Source organism: Lagenorhynchus albirostris, chromosome 1, assembly GCF_949774975.1.
Source record: "Lagenorhynchus albirostris chromosome 1, mLagAlb1.1, whole genome shotgun sequence".
NCBI lineage: Eukaryota > Metazoa > Chordata > Mammalia > Artiodactyla > Delphinidae > Lagenorhynchus > Lagenorhynchus albirostris.
In genome coordinates, this window is record NC_083095.1 from 141,700,237 (window position 1) to 141,727,060 (window position 26,824).

General features: G+C 38.1%; 1 protein-coding gene across 4 annotated transcripts in view; it reads left to right on the forward strand.

Annotated features, from left to right (window-relative positions):
- Positions 1 to 26,824, forward strand: part of CERS3 (ceramide synthase 3) — a 122,698-nt gene that overhangs the window by 23,395 nt on the left and 72,479 nt on the right. For all 4 annotated transcript variants that reach the window (XM_060155535.1, XM_060155552.1, XM_060155525.1 and 1 more), the window contains 2 exons: positions 15,731 to 15,848; positions 21,687 to 21,805. In XM_060155535.1, the coding sequence (XP_060011518.1) occupies positions 15,731 to 15,848; positions 21,687 to 21,805 (237 nt within the window). The remainder of the gene's footprint in view (positions 1 to 15,730; positions 15,849 to 21,686; positions 21,806 to 26,824) is intronic.

Below are 26,824 nucleotides of genomic sequence, written 5' to 3' on the forward strand. Positions count from 1 at the left end.
TTATTTGCACTGCAGATTTCCTACTTTTTGGTGGACAGATCCATTTTTAACATTTTGATCAGACAGTGAACTAGAAAAATTTTTGTTTGCCAAAGCAGCATAGTTGTGGAGGACCAACTTGTTATGCCCTGGTCTTGGCCTCTCCAACAATTATCAGGAAGGAATCCAATCTTCTTTTAATTCCTAGGACCATTCTTGCTTCTTCTCATGGAGTTAAGTATAGTCTTTTGTAACTCCTTATAACTTTAACTACCAATTACTCACGCTTAGTTTTTTCCATCCCATGACACTACAGAAAACTATGTGTTGCTCCACTAATCTCATATCTCTCTTTTTTTTCATATTTCTTTTAATGCAATAGAAGGAAGGAAAATTTAACATGGGAGCAAGATCATGCTTTTTGAAGTATAAGTTTATATTTTTTCAGGGCTTCTATATCATTTGCCTTAGACTAAACCACTTAGATCATAAATAAAATATTACTTACACCTTGCATTTGAATAGAAACTTATATTTTAAGAGGTACAGAAAATCATAAGTGGTGTGATCTCAGTCAAGAAAATGAGAGGTAAGTGAGATGGCCAAGGTCACATGGTTAGTATGTCGGGAGTAGATCTGGGACTTTAACCCCCATGGTATGACACCAGGTTCAGGGTTGCTGGGTTTTTATTTTCCCCTGTACCGGTACTTCTTGGACTTTCACAATGATATACTCCTGGTGGCAAAAGAGAGTAAATTAATATCCTTTGGGAGTATAGAAGACATGGCTTAAGGGAATGATAGCAAATGTGAACTTTTCTTAACTATCAAAAATTCGTATAAATTTGACACAGTGTTTCAGCATATCCTATGGTATATGTATCACAAGAACGCTTCCTTCTTTTGTCCTGGACTGTGTTTGTGTTACACCTCCTCATTCTAGGAAGTGACCAGGAGTTGTGATTTGGCTGGCTTATTTTTATCTTTTAGTACTAACCAGGAGCCATTTAAGATGAGGAAGTAAGGGCCCTTCCCAGAAAGGAGTAGAGAGACAGATGGATAAAGAACAAACAAGTAGATCATTTGAAAGTGACTGACATTTGCTTTGTATTTAGAATTTCCTTTCCTTACAAGTTTTACCTTATGTTTTAATTTTTTTGGTGGGGAGGGGTCTAGAATAACAATTTCTAACTAGTATATCCAGACTCTTCTATACATTCTTTTTTGTGTCTGAAGTATGATTTAGAGAGGATCTAAGCTACTCAAATTTAAGCACTTGTGGAATAAGCACATTATCTCAGAGTAACTTATGGTCCTGGAAGAGTCCAAGGCAGGGATGGGGGTGGTAAAATCAGAAGGTAATCTTTTTGCTTTTACTTAACGGTACAATGAATAGATACCCCACCTCTACCATTTCCACTGAGCAACATGAGGGCATGATGGGATTCTTTAAAGAAGGGTAGGTGTAGCAGTTTACAGGAGTTGAAAAAGGATTGTTGCTAACTGTCTTCAATTGAAACAGTCTCAAAATAGTACATTGGACTTAAATGTTATCTGAGACTTGCATTACTTCAGATATTTTGTTCTCTCATATAAAACCCTCTGATTAAATCTGGTCAAAGAGCCTTTCAAACCTTAGGAAATGGGAATCAATCTTAATGGCAATAGGCTATTGTTTCTGTTTAGGAGAAGTATTTAAACTTCACATGCTTTTTTTTTTTTTTGCGGTTCGAGGGCCGCGGGCCTTTCACTGCTGTGGCCTCTCCCGTTGCCGAGCACAGGCTCCGGACGCGCAGGCTCAGCGGCGATGGCCCACGGGCGCAGCTGCTCCACGGCACGTGGGATCCTCCCAGACTGTGGCATGAACCCGCGTCCCCTGCATCGGCAGGCGGACTCTCAACCACTGCGCCACCAGGGAAGCCCTCACATGCTTAATATCAGCCTAGGCCTGCCTTCTTTTTTATTCTACAAAACAATATTGAAAAAAAAAATATGTGGGGCGTAGTGCTCTGGGATTCCTTGGCTTTTGGCTCACAGGTAACTGATGTAGTGCTAAAGGAAGAGCGGGCTATGTGGGTGTCTGAATGAGGCCATCTGAGGGCTCAGTTCTGCAGTAGTAGCAAACCTGAGACTCATTCCCTGGTAATTAACCTAACTTTGAACCATTTACATGGGAGCAGAAGTTCACGTTCTCTTTTCTTCCTCTTGGACTTTTCCCTTCTATTCTATATCAATAAAATGAAAGTTCAGGAAATTTCATCTTAGTCTAAGGTCCTTCTAGAGCTAAGATCTGTCATTTCCCTCTTCAGTTCAGTTTATCAAATACTTATTGTGCTTCTTTATTCTCTCCTTTTTCAAAATAGGTTTTTAATTAAGTACCTATTCATATTTATTTACACTTACATAACATGAATTGATTGATTTTCTAGATTTCTTTGAAATGAAAGGATAATGCTAAAGTAGAAAACTGTACTTATATACTTCCTCTGTTCTACTGAAAATGTTATTTCTGTCCTTGAAGCCTGGACATGTTAACAAACAGGACCATTATTTCTCTTTTTTTTCTTTCTTTCTTTTTCTTTCTTTCTTTCTTTCTTTCTTTCTTTCTTTCTTTCTTTCTTTCTTTCTTTCTTTCTTTCTTTCTTTCTTTCTTCCTTCCTTCCTTCCTTCCTTCCTTTCCTTTCTTTCTTTCTTTCTTTCTTTTCTTTCTTTCTTTCATCTTTATTGGAGTATATTTGCTTTACAATGGTGTGCTAGTTTCTGCTTTATAACAAAGTGAATGAGTTATACATATACATATGTTCCCATATCTCTTACCTCTTGCATCTCCCTCCCTCCCACCCTCCTTATCCCACACCTCTAGGTGGTCACAAAGCACCGAGCTGATCTCCCTGTGCTATGCGGCTGCTTCCCACTAGCTATCTGTTTTACATTTGGTAGTGTGTATATGTCCATGCCACTCTCTTACTTTGTCACAGCTTACCCTTCCCCCTCCTCATATCTTCAAGTCCATTCTCTAGTAGGTCTGTGTCTTTACTCCTGTCTTACCCTTAGGTTCTTCATGACATTTTTTTATAATTCCATATATATGTGTTAGCATATGGTATTTGTCTTTCTCTTTCTGACTTACTTCACTCTATAAGACAGACTCCAGGTCCATCCACCTCATTACAAATAGCTTAATTTCATTTCTTTTTATGGCTGAGTAATATTCCATTGTATATATGTGCCACATCTTCTTTATCCATTCATCCTCTAATGGACACTTAGGTTGTTTCCATCTCCTGGCTATTGTAAATAGAGCTGCAATGAACATTTTGGTACATGACTCTTTTTGAATTATGGTTTTCTCAGGGTATATGCCCAGTAGTACAATTGCTGGGTCATAATGTAGTTCTATTTGTAGTTTTTTAAGGAACCTCCATACTGTTCTCCATAGTGGCTATACCAATTCACATTCCCACCATCAGTGTAAGAGTGTTCCCTTTTCTCCACAACCTCTCCAGCATTTATTGTTTCTAGATTTTTTGATGATGGCCATTCTGACTGGTGTGAGATGATATCTCATTGTAGTTTTGATCTGCATTTCTCTAATGATTAATAATGTTGAGCATTCTTTCATGTGTTTGTTGGCAGTCTGTATATCTTCTTTGGAGAAATGTCTATTTAGGTCTTCCACCCATTTTTGGATTGGGTTGTTTGTTTTTTTGTTATTGAGCTGCATGAGCTGCTTGTAAATTTTGGAGATTAATCCTTTGTCAGTTGCTTCATTTGCAAATATTTTCTCCCATTCTGAGGGTTCTGTTTTGGTCTTGTTTATGGTTTCCGTTGCTGTGCAAAAGCTTTGAAGTTTCTTTAGGTCCCATTTGTTTATTTTTGTTTTTATTTACATTTCTCTGGGAGTTGGGTCAAAAAGGATCTTGCTGTGTTTTATGTCATAGAGTGTTCTGCCTATGTTTTCCTCTAAGAGTTTGATAGTGTCTGGCCTTACATTTAGGTCTTTAAACCATTTTGAGTTTATTTTTGTGTATGGTGTTAGGGAGTGATCTAATCTCATACTTTTACATGTACCTGTCCTGTTTTCCCAGCACCACTTATTTATTTTTATTTTTTTAAATTTTAATTAATTAATTAATTAATTTTGGGCTGTGTTGGGTCTTTGTTTCTGTGCGAGGGCTTTCTCTAGTTGCAGCGAGTGGGGGCCACTCTTCATAGTGGTGTGCGGGCCTCTCATTGTCGCGGCCTCTCTTGTTGCAGAGCACAAGCTCCAGACTTGCAGGCTCAGTAGTGTGGCTCATGGGTCTAGTTGCTCTGCGGCATGTGGGACCTTCCCAGACCAGGGCTTGAACCCGTGTGCCCTGCATTGGCAGGCAGATTCTCAACCACTGCGCCACCAGGGAAGCCCACAGCACCACTTATTGAAGAGGCTGTCCTTTTTCCACTGTACATTCCTGCCTCCTTTATCGAAGATAAGGTGACCATATGTGCATGGGTTTATCTCTGGACTTTCTATCCTGTTCTATTGATCTATATTTCTTTTTTTGTGCCAGTACCATACTATCTTGATTACTGTAGCTTTGTAGTATAGTCTGAAGTCAGGGAGCCTGATTCCTCCAGCTCCGTTTTTCGTTCTCAAGATTGCTTTGGCTATTTGGGGTCTTTTGTGTTTCCGTACAAATTGTGAAATTTTTTTTTCTAGTTCTGTGAAAATGCCAGTGGTAGTTTGATAGGAATTGCATTGAATCTGTAGATTGCTTTGGGTAGTAGAGTCATTTTCACAATGTTGATTCTTCCAATCGAAGAACATGGTATATCTCTCCATTTATTTGTATCATCTTTAATTTCTTTCATCAGTGTCTTATAATTTTCTGCATATAGGTCTTTTGTCTCCTTAGGTAGGTTTATTCCTAGATATTTTATTCTTTTTGTTGCAATGGTAAATGGGAGTGTTTTCTTGATTTCACTTTCAGATTTTTCATCATTAGTGTATAGGAATGCCAGAGATTTCTGTGCATTAATTTTGTATCCTGCTACTTTACCAAATTCTTTGATTAGCTCTAGTAGTTTTCTGGTAGCATCTTTAGGATTCTCTATGTATAGTATCATGTCATCTGCAAAAAGTGACAGCTTTACTTCTTCTTTTCGAATTTGGATTCCTTTTATTTCCTTTTCTTCTCTGATTGCTATGGCTAAAACTTCCAAAACTATGTTGAATAAGAGTGGTGAGAGTGGGCAACCTTGTCTTCTTCCTGATCTTAGTGGAAATGCTTTCACTTTTTCACCACTGAGGACGATTTTGGCTGTGGGTTTGTCATATATGGCCTTTATTATGTTGAGGAAAGTTCCCTCTATGCCTACTTTCTGCAGGGTTTTTTTTAATCATAAATGGGTATTGAATTTTCTCAGAAGCTTTCTCTGTATCTATTGAGATGACCATATGGTTTTTGTCCTTCAATTTGTTAATATGGTGTATCACGTTGATTGATTTGCATATATTGAAGAATCCTTGCATTCCAGGAATAAACCCCACTTGATCATGGTGTATGATCCTTTTAATGTGCTGTTGGATTCTGTTCGCTAGTATTTTGTTGAGGATTTTTGCATCTATGTTTATCAGTGATATTGGGCTGTAGTTTTCTTTCTTTGTGACATCCTTGTCTGGTTTTGGTATCAAGGTGATGGTGGCCTCGTAGAATGAGTTTGGGAGTGTTCCTCCCTCTGCTATATTTTGGAAGAGTTTGAGAAGGATAGGTGTTAGCTCTTCTCTAAATGTTTGATAGAATTTGCCTGTAAAGCCATCTGGTCCTCGGCTTTTGTGTGTTGGAAGATTTTTAATCACAGTTTCAATTTCAGTGCTTGTGATCGGTCTGTTCATATTTTCTATTTCTTCCTGATTTAGTCTTGGCAGGTTGTGCTTTTCTAAGAATTTGTTCATTTCTTCCAGGTTGTCCATTTTATTGGCATAGAGTTGCTTGTAGTAATCTCTCATGATCTTTTGTATTTCTGCAGTGTCAGTTGTTACTTCTCCTTTTTCATTTCTAATTCTATTGATTTGAGTCTTCTCCCTTTTTTTCTTGATGAGTCTGGCTAATGGTTTATCAATTTTGTTTATCTTCTCAAAGAACCAGCTTTTAGTTTTATGGATCTTTGCTATAGCTTCCTTCATTTCTTTTTCATTTATTTCTGATCTGATCTTTATGATTTCTTTCCTTCTGCTAACTTTGGGTTTTTTTTTTCTTCTTTCTCTAATTGCTTTAGGTGCAAGATTAGGTTTTTTATTCGAGATGTTTCCTGTTTCTTAAAGTAGGATTGTATTACTATAAACTTCCCTCTTAGAACTGCTTTTGCTGCATCCCATAGGTTTTGGGTCGTCGTGTCTCCATTGTCATTTGTTTGTAGGTATTTTTTTATTTCCTCTTTGATTTCTTCGGTGATCGCTTCGTTATTAAGTACTGTATTGTTTAGCCTCCATGTGTTTGTATTTTTTACAGATGTTTTCCTGTAATTGATATCTAGTCTCATAGCATTTTGGTCGGAAAAGATACTTGATACAATTTCAATTTTCTTAAATTTACCAAGGCTTGATTTGTGACCCAAGATATGATCTATCCTGGAGAATGTTCCATGAGCACTTTAGAAAAGTGTGCATTCTGTTGTTTTTGGATGGAATGTCCTATAGATATCAATTAAGTCCATCTTGTTTAATGTATCATTTAAAGCTTGTGTTTCCTTATTTATTTTCATTTTGGATGATCTGTCCATTGGTGAAAGTGGGGTGTTAAAGTCCCCTACTATGAATGTGTTACTGTTGATTTCCCCTTTAATGGCTGTTAGTATTTGCCTTATGTATTGAGGTGCTCCTGTGTTGGGTGCATAAATATTTACAATTGTTATATCTTCTTCTTGGATCAATCCCTTGATCATTATGTAGTGTCCTTCTTTGTCTCTTGTAATAGTCTTTATTTTAAAGTCTATTTTGTCTGATATGAGAATTGCTACTCCAGCTTTCTTTTGGTTTCCATTTGCATGGAATATCTTTTTCCATCCCCTCACTTTCAGTCTGTATGTGTCTCTAGGTCTGAAGTGGGTCTCTTGTAGACAGCATATATATGGGTCTTGTTTTTGTATCCATTCAGCCAATCTGTGTCTTTTGGTGGGAGCATTTAGTCCATTTACATTTAAGGTAATTATCAATATGTATGTTCCTATTCCCATTTTCTTAATTGTTTTGGGTTCGTTATTGTAGGTCGTTTCCTTCTCTTGTGTTTCTTGCCTAGAGAAGGTCCTTTAGCATTTGCTGTAAAGCTGGTTTGGTGGTGCTGAACTCTCTCAGCTTTTGCTTGTCTGTAAAGGTTTTAATTTCTCCATCAAATCTGGATGAGATCCTTGCTGGGTAGAGTAATCTTGGTTTTGGGTTTTTCTCCTTCATCACTTTAAATATATCCTGCCAGTCCCTTCTAGCTTGCAGAGTTTCTGCTGAAAGATCAGCTGTTAACCTTATGGGGATTCCCTTGTGTGTTATTTGTTGTTTTTCCCTTGCTGCTTTTAATATGTTTTCTTTCTATTTAATTTTTGACAGTTTGATTAATATGTATCTTGGCGTGTTTCTCCTTGGATTTATCCTGTATGGGACTCTCTGTGCTTCCTGGACTTGATTAACTATTTCCTTTCCCAGATTAGGGAAGTTTTCAACTATAATCTCTTCAAATATTTTCTCAGTCCCTTTCTTTTTCTCTTCTTCTTCTGGAACCCCTATAATTCGAATGTTGGTGCATTTAAGGTTGTCCCAGAGGTCTCTGAGACTGTCCTTAGTTCTTTTCATTCTTTTTTCTTTATTCTGCTCTGCAGTAGTTATTTCCACTATTTTATCTTCCAGGTCACTTATCCGTTCTTCTGCCTCAGTTGTTCTGCTATTGATCCCTTCTAGAGTATTTATTTTATTTATTTATTTATTTATTTTTCTGCAGTACATGGGCCTTTCACTGCTGTGGCCTCTCCCTTTGCAGAGCACAGGCTCCAGACGCGCAGGCTCAGCAGCCATGGCTCACAGGCCCAGCCAGTCCGTGGCATGTGGGATCGTCCCAGACCGGTGCACGAACCCGCGCCCCCTGCATCGGCAGGCGGACTCCCAACCACTGTGCCACCAGGGAAGCCCGATCTAGAATGTTTTTAATTTCATTTATTGTGTTGTTCATCGTTGCTTGTATCTTTAGTTCTTCTAGATCCTTGTTAAATGTTTCTTGCATTTTCTCTATTCTATTTCCAAGATTTTGGATCATCTTTACTATCATTATTCTGAATTCTTTTTCATGTAGACTGCCTATTTCCTCTTCATTTGTTAGGTCTGCTGGGTTTTTATCTTGCTCCTTCATCTGCTGAGTGTTTTTCTGTCTTCTCATTTTGCTTATCTTACTGTGTTTGGGGTCTCCTTTTCGCACGCTGCAGGTTCATAGTTCCCGTTGTTTTCGGTGTCTGTCCCCAGTGGCTAAAGGTGGTTCAGTGGGCTGTGTAGGCTTCCTGGTGGAGGGGACTAGTGCCTGTGTTCTAGTGGATGAGGCTGGATCTTGTCTTTCTGGTGGGCAGGTCCACCTCTGGTGGTATGTTTTGGGGTGTCTGTGGACTTATTATGATTTTAGGCAGCCTCTCTGCTAATGGGTGGGGTTGTGTTCCTGTCTTGCTAGTTGTTTGGCATAGGGTGTCCAGCACTGTAGCTTGGTGGTCGTTGAGTGAAGCTGGGTGCTGGTGTTGAGATGGAGATCTCTGGGAGATTTTTATGTGGAGCTGGGAGGTCTCTTGTGGACCAGTGTCCTGAAGTTGGCTCTCCCACCTCAGAGGCACAGCACTGACTCCTGGCTGCAGCACCAAGAGCGTTTCATCCACATGGCTCTCTTCTCTTCGAACCTGCTAGGCACTGGTTTGGCCCAGACCTGCTGGGATCAGACAAGACCACATAATTTGTGCCGTACCTGCCAAGGAGCAAGTCTTCTTTAAATTAATGCTTTGACTGTAGATATGATCCTCATATCCACAAATATGCTATGGATATGTATTTTTATCCATTGTGTATACTTATCCACCCTTTATCTCTCACATGATTCCCTAGAGGGGAATGTTATACTTCATTTGGCTTTGAGATTGGTTGTATTCCCTTACTGAATAAATCTTCTTTTCTTAATCCTGCTTTGCTTTTTTATTTTTGCTAATTTCTTCATTTCTAATATTTGAGGAGATAACATTGAGTGAGTGTGATTGAGAACCCTGCCATATTAAACCATTTTGTATTTGCGTTATTCTACTAGTAAAGACAGTGAGTGTTTTCTCCAATAAAAATTTTTAACTAGTAGGTTAGATAAATGACCCAATTCTGTTATTTATCCAAAATCCTGTCATATATGTTTTTTGAGTCTTTGTTAGTTTTAAGATCATCTAAGTTTTTGTTTTATTTGGAACTTTTATGCAGAGAGGGAGTTAATCATATTCCTTGAACCACAGCATGTCTTTGGTCTGTATTAGATCTCTTTTGATTGATTGACTGATTTCAATTAACTTTTTCATTAACTACCTTTTATCCTCATTTCCTAGTCCTGTTGCCATTCTTGCTGTAGGTATTTGATGGCTTTTTGTTTGTATAACCCAGTCAAACATGAGAATGAACATAAAGTACATGTATTGTTAGTTGACATAAATGGTATAGTAAGAAGACCTTCTTCCGTATCTTCTTTTTTTTTTAATATAGCACTGTGCTTTATGATCTATCCACATTGCTCTGTGTACATATGGTGCATAATAAGTTTGTTTTTTATGTCTCTGAAATGTATAGGTCATTTTCAGGAGAACTTAGGCCATCTGGAAGTTGGATTGGCTTATATATTTTATCAGAGTATTTTAGGAAAATTTTTTTATTTTTATTTTTTTATTTTTGGCCATGCAATGTGGCATGTGGGATCTTAGTTCCCTTATCAGGGATTGAACCCATGCCCCATGCATTGGGAATGTGGAGTCTCAACCACTGGACTGCCAGGGAAGTCCCTAGGAAAATTGTTATTCAACTCCGTGGTTATAAACAATGAATTTAAGGGTTAAATGATCATTCATAACTAAAATTTCCAGCATTTAATTAAACACAGAAACTTCTAAGTAAGTACTAGAATAGCCTGACCCGGCAGATAATGGAGCCTTTGTTAGAAATGAAGGAAGAATAGGGACATATCATGCTTTTAAAAAATCATCTTTACTGAGGTATGATTTACATACAAGAAAGTTCATCCAAAATTTGACACATTTTGACAAAAGTAAACAGTCATGTAACTGTCACCACGATTATGATATAGGAGATTTCCATTGGCTGAAAACACCCCTGTACCCTATTCAGTTAATCCTCTTCCTACTTACTATCTCCTCACAATCACTAAAATGCTTTCTGTCAGTATAATTTTGCCTTTTCTAAGATTTCCTATAGATGGAATCATATAGATTATAGTCTTTTGTGTCTGATTTCTTTCACTTAGCATAATGCTTTTGAGATTTTTTTCATGTCATTATATGTATCAATGATTCCTTGTCATTTCTGAGTAGTCTCAACATATTGATATATTGCAATTTATTATCCTTTAATTAGTTGATGGAAATTTGGATTCTTTACAGTTTTTGGCTATAATGAATAAAACTTCTCTGAATATTTGAATAGAAGAATTTGGGCATATGCTTTTATTTCTCTTGTTAAATTGCTAAAATGTTCTTCAAAACACATTGTTAATGTATGTGTATCTATACAATAGATTATTTGGCAATAAAAAGGACTGAACTCCAAATGCGTCCAAATACATTGATGTATCTCAAAAACATTAAACTCAATGAAAGAAGCCAGGCACAAGCAACCACATATTGTATGATTCCATTATGTTAAATATCCACAAAAGGTACAGCTATAAAGACAGGAAGTAGATTAGTGACTGCCTGTGGCATGATTAACAGGAAAGAGGGACTAACGTAAATATGTATGAGGTATTATAGTGGGATGATGAAAATGTTCTAAAGCTGACTCATGGTGATAATGTACAGCTTGGTAAATTTAATAAAAAAGAAAAAAATCACTGAGTAGTATACTTGAAAATGGTGAATTATACGATATGTAAAAATGCATTAATTGTTATTTTTAAAAGATGTCAGTAAAATTAAAAGATAAGACAGACTAGGAGAAAATGTGAACAAAACATATATCTGATGAGGGACTTAAATTCAGAATATATAACTCAATAATATATTAAATTCAGAATATGTAACTCAATAATAAATAACTTGATTTTTTTTAATGGGCAGAATATTTGAGCAGAAACCTCACCAAAGGAGATATACAAATAGCAAGTAAACACATAAAAAGATGTTCAACATCATTAGTCATTAGCAAAATGCAAATTAAAACCACTACACACTGAAAGTTAACAAAAATGTCAGAGTAAGGGCCTCTGAAAATTTTCTCCTTCCTAAAATCAGAAAACTAGCAAAAACTGTCAAGATCAACTTTTCAAAATTTAGAATTAGTCAAAGACTTGCAGCAATCTGGAGAGTGTTATTTAAGAAAAATAGCTGACTGTTGGAAAGAACAGCAAGCTTTGTGGCATTTTAACTTGCCCTATTTCTGTCCTTACCTTTCTTCCTCTGTGATAGTCTTGAAAAACCAACAGCCCACAATTTCAGTGGAAACCAGCAGCCTGGCAGCCGTTGAAGGAAGCAGAACAGAGTTGGAGCTCCTTCAAAGCATCATTCCCAAAAAGCTGTCATTATCTGACCTGTCTAGTGGTTCCCTGGAAGGGCATTACTCACAAGCTGTCTTTGTTTGCCTTTTTCCTTGGGGAGAAGAAGGGTGCTTGTCTAAAACAATTAAATGCAATCGATTAACTTTGGAACTGCCTGAGGTAATGGATAGCAGTTGGGGCAAACAATAAACTAACAGCTTTTCTTTTTAAAGGATAAGCTGGGAAATGATATGTCCATAGGGGGTTTTGAAAAGCTCTGACTTATTCTTGGAAATTAGAAGACCACTTGAATTTGTAGAGCTTTGGGCATGCCCAGGGCCATCCACATGCTCAGGTAAGACCTTAGTAGACCTTAAGTTCTCACCTCTGGATGACCTTGAGGCTCTGTGCAAACAGGAAGTGAAGGCTAAGGCAGAGTTGCCCACTATCTTAGTGTTGAAGGTGTGCCCTGAAACATACACAGAGCCCCTTAGTAAACACTGGAAGACTTATTGGTTTCAGGCATTTAAGGAAATATCTGTCTAATCATTAGGAGACCACTAAGCTAACCTAATAGATACTTTAGTGCCCACACATGACAAAGAATACAGACTTTACAGATCAGTTCAAAAATGTAAACAAACAAATGGACAACAACAAACTCTGAGTATGGGGATAATCTGATTTCCAGAGTTGTCACATTATATTATTAAACTTGTCCACTTTTCAACAAAAAATTATAAGACATGCAAAGAAACAAGAAAGTATGGCCCATACACAGGAAAAAAACAGCAATCAATAGAGTGTCCCTTACAAAGCCTAGATGTTGGACTTCTTATTAGACAAGACTTTAAGTCAGCTATTTTAAATATGTTCAGAGAACTAAAGAAAACCATGCTTAAAAACTAAGGAAAGAATGAGAACAATGTCTCACTAAATTAAGAATATCAATAAAGAGATAAAAATTATAAAAATAAATCAAATAGAAATTGGGACTTGAAAAGTACAATAACTTATATTAAAAATTCACTGGAGGGCCTTAACAGCATATTTGAGCAGGCAAAAGAAAAAGTCAGCAGTCTGAGGAAAAAAAAAATGTAGAAAAACAAAGAGCCTCAGAGACCTGTGGGACACCATCAAGCACAGCAACATATGCATAACAGGAACTCCAGAAGAGGAGGAGAAAATGAACAGAATTGAAAATATTTGAAGAAATAATTGGCTAAAAATTTCCCAAAATTTGATGACAAACATTAATCTATATATCCAAGAAGCTAAACAAATTCCAAGTAGGATGAACTTAGAGAGATCCATATCTAGATACATCATAAGCAAAATGTTGAAAGACAAAGAAAGAATCTTGAAAGCAGCAAGAAAGGAGCATCTCATCACATAAAAGGGATCCTCAGTAAGATTGAATTGATTTCTCATCAACAACCATAGAAGCCAAAGGCAATGGGAGGACAAATAAAAAGAAAGAAAAAACTGTCAAACAAGCACAACTATCCTTCAAAATGAAAGAGAAATTAAGACATTCCCAGATAAACAAAACCTGGAAGAATTTGTTGCTAAGCAGACCTACCCTATGAGAAATACTAAAGGGAGTCCTACAGGCTGAAATTAGAGGACACAGACATTAACTTGAATCCACATGAAGAAATAAAGAACACCAGTAAAGTTACCTACATAAGAAATAAAAAGAAAATATAAATGCATTTTTTGCTTGTAACATGTTTTTCTCCTATCTGATTTATAAGGCAACTGCATAAAATAGTAATCATAAATGTATGTTGATGTGAACACAATTTATAAATATATAATTTATATGACAGTAACAGCACAGAGAGGAGAGATCATGGAATTTTTGTATAGTGCTGAAATTATTTGGCTATTAATCTGAGCCAGGAGGTTATAAATTAAGATGTTAATTGTAATCCCTAGATGAACCACTAAGAAGGTAATTTTTAAAAACAGTAAAAAAAAAAATTTAAAAAGTATGCCAGAATATCTATTTAACACAGAACAAGATAGTAATAGAAGATATGAGAAACAAAAAGGCATAAGCTATACAGAAAATAAATAGCAAAATGGCAGCTATAAATCCTGTCTTATCAGTAATTAAATGTAATTTACATTAAATGTAAATGAATTAAATACTCCAACTAAAAGGCATAGATAGGAGGACTTGATAGATATATATGATCCAACTATATGGCTTCTACAAGAGAAACACTTTAGGTTCAAAGAAATAAATAGGTTGAAAGTAAAAGGATGAGAAAATATATACCATGCAAGCAGTAACCAAAAGAGAGCTGGAGTGGCTATACTAATACCAGACAATTTAACAGCCTTTAAATTGTTATTAGAGACAAAGGACATTTTATACTATAACAGGGTAAATCTATCAAGAAGATATAACATTTATAAATATATATGTAACTGGCAACATAGTCCCAAAAACGTGAAGCAAAAACAAACAGAATTGAAGGGAGAAATCGACAATTCAACAATAACAGTTGTAGACTTCAGTACCCCATTTTCAATAATGGATAGAACAACTAGGAAGAAAATCAACAAGAAAATAGAAGACTTGATTAACATTATAAACGAACTAGACCTAACAGACATCTGTAGAGCACACCACCAATAATAGCAGAATACACATTCTTCTCGTGTGCACAAGGAACATTCTCCAGAATAGACCACGTGTAAACCATAAAACAAATCTCAATACATGTGAGACGATTGAAATCGTACAAAGCATGTTTTCTGATCACAATGGAGTGAAATTAGAAGTCCATAACAGAAGGAAATTGAGAAATAAGCAAATATGTGGAAATTAAACAGCATACTTCTAAATAACCAATGGGTCAAAGGAGAAATCACACGGTAAATTAGCAAATAGTTTGAGATGAGTGAAAAAGAAAGCACCATACGAAAACTTATGAGATTCAGCAAAAGCAGTGCTTAGAGGGACATTCATAGCTGTAAACACCTATATTTAAAAAGAAGAAAGATCTCAAATCAATACCTTCTACCTTAAAAAACAAGGGGAAAAAGCAAACTAAATTTATAATAAGCAGAAGTTAGGAAATAAAAACTAGAATGTAAAAATCAATAAAAACCACCACACATGCAATAGAATTGCAATAGAATTTAAAATTGCAATAGAATTTAAAATTAAAAAGACTGGCAATACCATCTACTGGCAGAGATATGGAATAACTGGAACTCTGGCACCTTATTGATGGGAATGTAAAATAGTGCAGACACTTTGGAAAACATTGGGCCAGTTTCTTATAAAGTTAAACGTATACTTGCCATACAACCCATCAATCCCTTTCCTAGATATTTACCCAAGAGTCATGCCATTTTTCATAAGTTAGAACTTCAAATAGGGACATAATAATTTCTTGAAGATAGTATCACCAAAGAAAACCATAATAACAAAACTATTATTTATTTTAATCCCTGGTAGTCTTAAAAATGAAACTCTAAGTAAAATGGCTTATCTCAGTTCCTGGATCTTGTATATAAATATATTTGGGTTTACATAAAATGGATTTTAGAACTGTGCAAGTACAGTTGACCCTTGAACAACAAGGGTTTGAACTGCAGCCTCCACGTATAAGCAGAATTTTTACAATAGTAAGTACTACAGTACTAGATCTACAGTTGGTTGAATCCATGGATGTGGAACCTCGGATATGGAGGAACCACTTACACGGGGGCTGACTATAAGCTATACAAGGAGGATTTTCAACTGTGCTGCTGAGGGTTGACACCCCTAACCCCCATGTTGTTAAAGAGTCAACTATATTTTATTTTTTTAAGTTATTGCATGTATAAAAGTTCTCAAATTTTGCTCTCTTTGAGTTTCTGTAAGGCAGATACTGGCTTTAGATAGCCCAATGACTGATCTTTCATTTGGAATCTAAAATTACAGCTTGAGTTTTCTGGTGACATTGTGAATTCATTCTCAGATTTTGAACTTACTTTTGTTCATATTTTTGTAGGTTTATTGCTTCACCTCTAGCAAAAACAATTGGCATTAAAGAGGAAGTTCGAAAGAAGATTATACCAAATACTGTTTTAGAGAATTTTTTCAAACATTCCACAAGGAAACCATCTCAAGTAAGTACAGATTCTTCGTTTTTGGACTTTAAAATCTCCTTTCTTAATGTTTCAATCATCTGTGGTTTACCTTATCTGTGCAAAAAAATCTGTTTCAGTTGAGCAGCAAATGACTTGAATCATTTGATTTTTTTTTTCTTTATTGATAAGTTATACAGCATTCTGAGCATAATATAAAATGACAAATAAATATTATAAAACTACAAACATTGCTAGTGTTGAATGCTAACAATCAATGCCATAATTTGGGTGTACATGTCAAAATTTAATTTTTAATGGTAGCATATATACAAATATACTAATGAAAAAAGATCATTGTTAAGGCAGAGTTGCCCATATCTGACACTTTTGATAATTGTGACACCATCAATATACACTACACACACTATGAAAGTGTCTATTGGGTGACTTTCCTGAGCAGGACACTTTACTTTATCCAAGGCCTCGAAATACTCAGAAATATACTGTGCCCCTACCCACTCCCCAGAGATAGAACAGTTAGGAGAGTCACAAATCTCTTCTCAATATGAGATGTACTTGATGAAATGTTATGGTGCACTGCATGTTTACGCCACAGAAAATGGCTTTAACCTAAAAGTTATATTTAAAAATAATAGTGTCTAAGCAAGTCTAGTTATACCCCCATATTTAAATGAGAGATGAAATAAAAACTTCTCCAAAAGTGGCACACCCTCTATGATGAATACAGACATCTCTCACCAGTAATTTAAAAGTCAAAAGTATGTGCTAACACAATTTTAGGATAGATAGATTTTTAAGGTCCTGAACTTGTCTGCTGAATTCACTTGCTTTTCCTATGAGCCTTTCTATCACTGGTCTGGTGGGCTCCCTGCACAAAGAAGCCACGTTGAGGTCTGACCACATAGCACCAGGCATCATGTTCAGAGTTGTTCACAGCTAGCCAGCACTGTCTCTAACTTGTTCTGCCCTCAACTTTTGCATGTGCCTTTTTTTCTAAAATGAGGACAGTCTGACAAGCCATCTCCACGTGTTCTTTATTTCCTTGTGCTCTAAAAGACTGCAGTCATTCATCTAAATACTGTTGTTACCACTGGTGATAATAATGCCTAAACATCATTTCATGTTTTTCAGACAGGAAATTATTTAGCTGTGTTTATGAAAAGTTAGGACTCTTTCAGAGAGTCCTTATTATCCTTCTCTGTTTCTCTCTGAGAATAACTAACCTTGGTAATACCTTGCAATAAAACATGAAGAACAGTGGTAGCTATCAGTTACTTGCTGTGCTTGCTGTACAGCTTTTTAGGATATTTTAAAATATGTAGAAAATTTGGCTCTTATCAAGTTTCTCTGCTATGGAGAGAAATTAGCCATGTGACAGTTAAAGAAAGACTAAGAAAAGCTGAAAGAGATTTAGAGATTAGGTCATCTTTCCTCTTTATGATCAAGATGAGGAAACTAAGGTCAACAGAGGAAATGACCTGTCCTAGGTCATGCAGCTAATCAGTGGCTAAATCCCCAGCTGGGCCCTGGCCCATGGCTCCCTGTCGAGTGCTGTTTCTATTATGCCCAAATGATGTCTTTATCTGTGAATAGAATGTTAAAAATATATTTCAGAGTCTGGAGCTGTGTGTGTAAGTATTTGTTCTAACTCAATTGACAGTACACCATGGCTTAGTGTAGATATAATTTGGACATTTGCATCAAGTAAAAGAAATGTTATATATCAACTTCATGTGTTAGAAAGCTTCCTCTACTAAACCATGAAGATGAAGGGACATAATTAAAACACCTAATTTATATTGCTCATAGATTACAAAATCAAGGCAGTATTTGTATAACAGATCAAGATGACAAGTTGGCCAGTAAAATGCCCATAGAATAAAAGTACTAGAACTTCGGAAGATAGAAGAATATAGTAGAGGAATGCAAAGCACCTGCCTTAAGAGTGATTTCAGATGTGGAAACAAAATAATATCACAATACCTCCACACATTAACTTGGCCAGTGTCATACAGATAGCATTTTTGCTTAATTTATAGCTGAAGTAAGACAAGTTGCTGGGAGGACTAAAAAAAAATTTTGTGCTGATTCAAGGGATGGGTGGGTATTCCGAACCTGTAATCTCAAGGCACTGCAGTGGTAATACAGGTACCTAACACCTGACTTTATTAAAAGAAACTGCGGACACAAATCTGAGGATGCTTCTTCAGCTGCAATAGACTGTACCAATAAAAACAAAAACATTTCAGTATATACAGTATCAATTCTGGACTGGTTAGCACAGAAGGGTATAACATGGTATTAATGAGGTCCAAAATGCTGTACACATGAACCTCCATTGGGAGTTGTTTTGTTTTGTTTTTTCATTTTAAAAAATTTTTTAGCTGCGCCATGCGGCACGTGGGATCTTAGTTCCCTGAACAGGGATCAAACCCACACCCCCTGCATTGGAAGCGTGGAGTCCCTGGACTGCCAGGGAAGCCTCTCTATTGAGAGTTTTGATCTGCGATTTCGCACACTTCTTTTGTGACTGTGTATGTGCAGCTATGTGTCCACTGTTTTTATATGTGCGTGTTTCGCTCTGTGTGTATCTCAATGACAACTTCAAGATGTACTGAGAGAGAACCATGATAACATACCAATATCTCTGGCCAGCAGATCAATTTTCCTGCTGTTGGTAAAATGAAGGAACAGCAGAACTTATTAACTAGCCCATTTCCTCAGAAAAATCATGTTGAGAACTGCTGCAGAACAAATGAGTGTGTAGTTCTGTAAGATGTCTAAAGAAAATGTGGTGCCATAAGGCTGACATAAAGCAGGTATTGTGGTCCACGGGGCATTCCAGTTTGCTAGCTTGTCTCAACCACAGATTCAAACATTTTTAGGGCAAACAGCTCTCTAGTCCAGTTTATTTTATGGGTGAGAGTCAAAGAATTCGAGTGGCTCCTCCACAGTCCCAGAGGGTTGGTTTTTGCATCAAGTAGCCAGGCCTCATAGCCCCATTTGGTGCTCTTCCTTCAGGCCACACTACTTCTCCCTGAGGTTCTGCTTGAGAGCCTTTCCCTTCTACAGACACACACTCTATCGTGTCAGGCTAAAAACATGGATTGTGAGAAAAGACTGTGTGTGGAGGTGAGCAAATTAACCACTCTGAGCCTCAGTTTCCCCTTCTGTGAGCTGAGCATGTTAACAGCACTTACCTCACAGGACTCTCAATTCAGAGATTGAATTGAGTACTTAGAATAGTGCCCAGCACACACTCAAGGTCAGCTGTTGTTATTTGTAGTCTGTGTCTATCATATAGACTTCTCCAGGAGCGTTCTCAAATATGTCTTCCCAATTTAAATTATCCCAAGAGAATGTCATTTGTTTCCTATTTATGCTTGTTTGTATTTCCATAACATCTTACACAATTTTCTGTACATAGTAGGTGTTCAGTAAAATGCTTGTTTCGTGTATCATTAACAAAATACTACTAAAGACTTTTGTTTGCAAGATGATTTCTATCCCAATAAAATTGTAGGTCTATGAGGCCAGTATTGCCAAGACTTTCAACCAGATTCATCTGTGCTCCAAATCAGAAAAAAAAAAATGCTTCAGATCATGTTTGATCACTGTCTTCTAGAAGCATTTATTCAGCAGGTATCTGTAGAAATGATGGGATAATAAAATTGGATTGTTCTCAGATCTGGGAAAATTCCAGTGTGAGGACAGGGACTTTGCTCACTGCTGAACACCGTCTCCACCTCTGCTCACTCCTGGCACTTCATTCTTTACACCTGCAAGAGGGAGACTTCAAAATGCAAACATTCTGTAACCTACAGATAAATTCCAGGCAAGGCCCTCCTTGTGGCCTTAGCCACATCTTTACTCCTCACCTCTCTGTATGTTTCCACCCTGCAAGGCCTCTATCTGTCCCTCAAGTGCCCCCAACTCCCCCATGTTCTCATCTCCAGACAACCTTACATGCTGCCAGGACACTCCTTCTTCATCCTCTCCTTCTTGGGGCATTTTTCAGGGTTCAGCATAAGTGTAACTTCCAGGAACTGCCTATGTAAAGTTAGGTCCCATGGTACCGTTATCCTCCCCTATCTCAGCACTCATGATATTTTATTAGAATCCTTTGTTGCATTTTCTGACTTCCTCACCAGACAGACTTTACCCTGTGAAGGGGAGGCCCATACTGGTCTTTTTCATTTAGATCTCCAATATAAAGCAGAATGCCTGCAGAAAGTAGACACCGATAAATAGTTGCCAATTCAGTCTTGTCAAAAACAAACCAAAACAACAACAACAAAAAACAGCAGGTGAACCCTTGGCCTACAAAATAATAGGTATTAGAGAGGATAATTTACAAGGAAACAGAGTATAATGTGGGCTATATCTTGGTTTTGTTCTGTTTTGCTTTCTTTCTCTAGATTAAGTAATAGGCTAGCAGTTCAGTAGGTATGTAGTTGCAATTAGTCCTTTGCCTGTCTTCAGCACGAGAGCTTCTTTAGGAATTTTATCTACTGTTGTCCTGTGCGCCTGAACAATTATGTAAACTATACACAATAACATAGCAGAAGCTCCACGACTGATCACAGACAGCTGGGTGTGCAGCCAACTGGCCCATGGTCAAGCTTTGTTTGACCTTCACCAATCTTGGTCCATGATTAGTTTAAATTTACTTTAAACTTAAACATTTAAATTTAAGCATTAAATTTTAAAGTAAATTCAACATAAAAAAAAAAAACCCTAGCGATTTCACATCAGATTTCTGGGACTGCACTTTCACTCTGGGAGCCATCAGTCAGAGCTGGGTCGCCACTGTCCCTTTGGGATGGGCCATGTGCTTTCCTGTTGGCTGCATCCATATGGCTCCTGCTTATTTCCTCAAAACTGAGGCTGAGGGACAATTTTATTTTTCTCCTACTAAAGTTAGGAGTAAGCTGAAATATTTCTTGTACTCAACATAGGAAAACGAAAGATAAAGAAGACTGATGTCTCAAAAAATATTACAGAGCTTATTTCCTTGTGGAAGTGGAAAGTACTGTAGGTTTAACATGTAAAGCATGTCTGTGTTGAAAGAATAAAACTTAAAATCCCACCATGAAGCAGACCTGGTCCTCTCAATCATTTTGGGTTCTTGTTTGGCCCTGGGAAAACTTCAAATCTGTGACCTTTGAGCTAATCCATCATCCATATTATTTTCAATTTTAAATCATAACCTACAACTTCTGCCTTCCAGAGGAGAAGCAATCGTCATTATTATAGTCAGCAATCCTTAATCATTTTTTACAATTTGAATTATTTCAGATTAGTTTGAAATAGGCTGTACATCTGATTAAATGTGAAACTTTTGGATCTGGTAGAAAGATTGTGTGAAATAACAGAAAAGACAGGAGCCTAAGTTCTTGTTTTCACTTTGCTACTGGTTTTAGGTCTTGGACAAGTTGTTAAAACCCTTGGAGTTCCATTTTTTTCATAAGAAAGAATGAAGAGATTGGGTTTGATTGACATCTTAAACTACACTACTCTACCTGGAACCTAGGAGGCCCTAAATAAAATTGGCTGAATGAGTGAGCCACATATTAACTTGAATATATGGGTTGCTACCAACTTACAGAGAATTGGTCTTTCTTAACAACTCAGAGTTCTGGGAACTAACATTCTCTCTGTTTTGAGGTGTGTGTATGTGTGTGTGTGTGTGTGATTCCATGAGCAAAAGAGGTAAATGCACTGGCTCAAGGTCTAATGCAGAACTCTCTCCTCTCCAGTGCACAAGCACTTGTAACCCAATCTCACTGTCTTTTGACTGCCTGCCACCCTGACTCTACTCTTAAGCACTCATTCATTTGTTTCATCCCCTTTCAGACTGATATTTATGGACTGGCAAAAAAGTGTAACTTGACAGAGCGCCAGGTTGAAAGATGGTTTAGGAGTCGGCGGAATCAAGATAGGCCTTGCAGGATGAAGAAATTCCAAGAAGCTTGGTAAGAAGGACAGTTAAAGCTTTTGAAATGGTACAGTTTTATATGGAGCAGAATAGTCATCTCAGAAGGAATCCTTAGGATGCAGCAGAAGAAGGGTTTGAACCCTCTCTGTCACTTACCAATCAGGAATTTGATGCTAGTCACTCATCCACCTCTTGTGCTTCACTTTCCTTCTCTATGAAACAAGGTAAGCTATGAACTCTCTTAGTTGAACAGGAGATGTTATGTACTTATCTTTAAAGTCCAGAAAAATCATAAAAATGTCTTAACCTGGTGTTTATCTTTTCTAGGGTATCAGTTGGCCCTAGCTCATCTGACTATCGCCTGTTTCTAATCACATTACTCTATCACATTATAAGAGCAGAGAATGTCTGAGAGGGTGCTGTCCTCCTCTCTCAACACTGATGGAGAGGACTTCTTTCTGTCTCACTTGGCTCTTACTCCACCCCTGCCTATGGACTGGGCAGCCAGTTCCTCTGGGTTTCTGCCTGGTTTAGTAGGGGGTCAGGATGAGCTGGGCAACACATAGGGTTTTTGCAGAGCTGACTGCTTCAGATACGTTCTGAGTGCAGTGAGACTGTACCAACACTTATTTTTGGCTTCATTACAACTCTGTTTTTTTTTTTTTTCTCTTTGCAGAGTATTATAGTATCGATACTTTAGGTTACTCCCTTGGTGGCAAAAACTGACACCTGTGCCAAAAAGAGGGTCTAGGTCATTGCTCTTACTTTGTTCCTCTTCTTTACATCCAGACAATGCCTGTTAGTTGGGAATTTTTTTTTTTTTTTTTGCAGTACGCGGGCCTCTCACTGCTGTGGCCTCTCCCACTGCAGAGCACAGGCTCCGGACGCGCAGGCTCAGCGGCCATGGCTCACGGGCCTAGACGCTCCGCGGCATGTGGGATCTTCCCGGACCAGGGCACGAACCCATGTCCCCTGCATCAGCAGGCGGACTCTCAACCACTGTGCCACCAGGAAAGCCCAGTTGGGAAATTTTGATGCCACATTCTCATGCCAATAGCATTCCTTCTTTTTGCCTGTTTCTTAAGGTCCTCACATTGCCTAGTGACTTTCACCAGATGTTTTTGTTTTGATGGTAAAATGGATAGGGAGCTGGCATAAGACTCTCAAATAAAGAAACCAAGCCTGTGGAAGGCTAAACTTTAATGACTTTAAACTACCTATGCATTGCCGAGTACAGCCATCCTGCTGTGAAACTGGTGATGTTTAGAGGCACAGACCAAGTCTTCATGGTGTCTCGAGACTTTTTTCCTCATCAGCAGGCTTCCATTGCCTTTCCCACAGTGGCTAGAGGTATATGACCTGGTTTGTTTTCCAACTGCTTCTCTCTGAGTTTTAGCTCTTGAGAGATTGGTTAATATTGTGTTTCTGCTATGTCAGCTTGGCCCAAGTGAATCTCTCTGGACCGTCACTACAAAACACTACAAACTGGAGCTGTTTTCACATTACATCTTCCTGTTTTTCTGCTATCATTCATTTATTCTTTCTTTCTTTCTATCAAATGATTCTTATCTTAAATAAAGTCCCCAGGCAGGGACTAACTCTCAGCCTCTGAGCTGAATCATACTGCAGTGAAATTCTGGGAATTTCTTATACATTATAGTGCCTTCCAGTTTATAAATAATCTTGGATTGATCCTCCTAGCAACAGTGTGAGGCAGTCAGGGAAAGTGGGGCCCTGTTTGAGAAATGAGAAACTGCACATCATGTAGTTTAAGGAACTTGCTCAAGGTCGCCGGGCTGTTGGGCGCCTGTTGCCCTTAGGCCTTCTGACTCCTTTTCTGATACTCTTTCTGCTCACTGTACTGCCCCTGCCACCTAATGCTGACCTCTCAGAAGCAGGGAACCCTATATGTCAAGTAACTGGGTGAGAAGGACCCAACATTTGGAATCTAGCGGTCAGTGAGTCTGCTAGAAGTCAGCCACAGAGTTCAGGCTAGAGAAGGGAATTTCAGGTTGCTATTATCAATCAGTCAGGCAATGCAGAGGGTTGTGTGGACCATCTTCTTGGTATGTGGCACTATCCTAGATCATATGGACTCGTAGATATTAAGAGGGAAGTAAAAGTGGAAGGTATGGTCACTGGCCTAAAGCAGCTAATCAGGGATATGAGATTATCACTTATGAAACCACAACATCTGTTGTTGTTCCATTCCCAATGGCACATGGGCCTGTATACCTGTGGTCTACAGTCATGTTCAGATGTGATCTGGGCATTCAGAGGAGGTGGTGTCAGCAGAGTTGGATACATTAGACAAAGACTTTCTAGAGGTCAGGCATAAGCTGGACCTTGAGGGGAGGGATGGGTCAGATTTCTATAAGAAAAGAAAGCATGGGGGCTTCCCTGGTGGCGCAGTGGTTGCGGGTCTGCCTGCCAGTGCAGGGGACACAGGTTCGAGCCTTCGTCTGGGAGGATCCCACATGCCGCAGAGCAGCTGGGCCCGTGCGCCACAGCTACTGAGCCTGCGCTCTGGAGTCCGCAAGCCACAACTACTGAGCCCATGCGCCACAGCTACTGAAGCCTGCACACCTGGGGCCCGTGCTCCACAACAGGGGAAGCCACCGCAATGAGGAGCCTGCGCACCGCAATGAGGAGTAGCCCCCGCTTGCCGCAGCTAGGGAGAGCCCGCATGCAGCAATGAAGACCCAACGCAGCAAAAATAAATAAAATAAAATAAGTTAATTTAAAAAAAAAAAGAAAGCATGATTTGAGGGCAGCATGTTTTAAGTAAAGCAAAGGCAGGAAGCAGTACAATGTATTCAGGAGACAGGAGTGAACCCACAATTTTATAATTTAACTTTTACATTATTCTTTAGCAATGTCACAAATATCAGGGAATTGTTAAAAGTTATTATGGATCAAATAAATAGACTAAAGCAAAGTACCAAGCTCTTTAATTGTATAGGGACTGCACTTTATTCCCTAGCTATGGGATGTGCTACAGGAATCATAGCAAGAGATACCTAGCCCAAGGCATTTTGGAAATCTCAGGAAACTTATTCTCCAACACAGAACTCTTACAAATTACTCTCCAACAGGCAGACACTTCTCCATATCAGGATGGATTAGTCTCTGAACATCTTAAGTTCAATGTATTATTTCCATGGTTACTTTATTTAAGGATGACCCCTAAGCCCTGTTTCACAGAATTCAGGATTTTAATCCATAGCGACTCCTTTATTTTTAAATCAAATTCCATATTAGCAGATCACTTTTCTTTTTAAAATAAGCATTTCCATTTAGCAATGAAAAGTTTAATAAAAACAGAGTAATTTCCAAGTATCTGTTGTATATAGGCAGTGGCGCCCCCCGGTGGTGGAGAGAGGCGCTCTCCTCCCGCTGGGTGGACTGCCGCTTGCCCAGCTGGCCCTCGGGCAGGTCCACTGCCTGCTTCATCCAGTTCCCCCACCGTTGAGCCCCATGTCTGTCCTGTCAGCGTCTCTCATGTCGCCCGAGTTCACTCCATCCAGATCCTCCCTGATCTCACCTGGCAGTCTCGTCTTTCAACATCACCATGTGAGTCTAACCAATTAATTTCTGGGTTTTTTTCCAAGAGTTTTTTTTTTCCCCCTTACAATTATGTTTGTGTCAGCCATTCCTGGGGAAAAAAAAAAGGACATTTTACTGCCTTAGGTTCATTTGAAGCAAGGAAGATAGCATTGACAAGAACATCATCATTCAGCTCATGGTTAGTGAAGTGCAGCAGCTCCCAAGTTTTTGATTTCAGGACCCCTTTGTTCTCTTAAAAACTATTACAGAAAGAAGTTATACAGATTGCCAGCAAACACATGAAAGGATGCTCAACGTCACTAATCATTAGAGAAATGCAAATCAAAACTACAATGAGGTTATCACCTCACACCAGTCAAAATGGCCATCATCACAAAATCTACAAACAATAAATGCTGGAGAGGGTATGGAGAAAAGGGAACCCTCTTGCACTGTTGTTGGGAATGTAAATTGATACAGCCACTATGGAGAACAGGATGGAGGTTCCTTAAAAAACTAAAAAAAGAACTACCATATGACCCAGCAATCCCACTACTGGGCATATACCCTGAGAAAACCATAATTCAAAAAGAGTCATGTACCACAATGTTCATTGCAGCTCTATTTACAATATCCAGGACATGGAAGCAACATAAGTGTCCATTGACAGATGAATGGATAAAGATGATGTGACACATATATGCAATGGAATATTACTCAGCCATGAAAAGAAATGAAATTGAGTTATTTGTAGTGAGGTGGAAGGACCTAGAGCCTGTCATACAGAGTGAAGTAAGTCAGAAAGAGAAAAACAAATACCGTATGCTAACACATATATATGGAATCTAAAAAAAAAAATTGTTTCTGCAGAACCTAGGGGTAGGACAGGAATAAAGATGCAGATGTAGAGAATGAACTTGAGGATACGGGGAGGGGGAAGGGTAAGTTGGGACAGAGTGAGAGAGTGGCATGGACATATATACACTACCAAGTGTAAAATAGATAGCTAGTGGGAAGCAGCCGCATAGCACAGGGAGATCAGCTCGGTGCTTTGTGACCACCTAGAGGGGTGGGATAGGGAGGTTGGGAGGGAGACGCAAGAGGGATGAGATACGGGGATATAAGTATATGTATAGCTGATTCACTTTGTTATACAGCAGAAACTAACACACCATTGTAAAGCAATTATACTCCAATAAAGATGTTTAAAAAAAAATACAGGATGCCCAGGTGAAGTTGAATTTCAGATAAATAACAATTTTTTTAGTATAGGCAGGTGCCAATATTCATTGTTTATCTGAAAAATTAAAATTTAACTGTGCACTCTGTATTTTAACATTTTAACTGGCACCTCTAGTCTTCACCATCAACTAGGAAAATATCTTGGGGATTTTGGTGAACTTCACTGATCCCTGAAATAAACAAGATTAATGACAGAAAAAAAAAAAAAAAACTATTACAGACCCCAAAGAGCATCTGCTTGTGTGTGTTATACCTACTGATATTTACT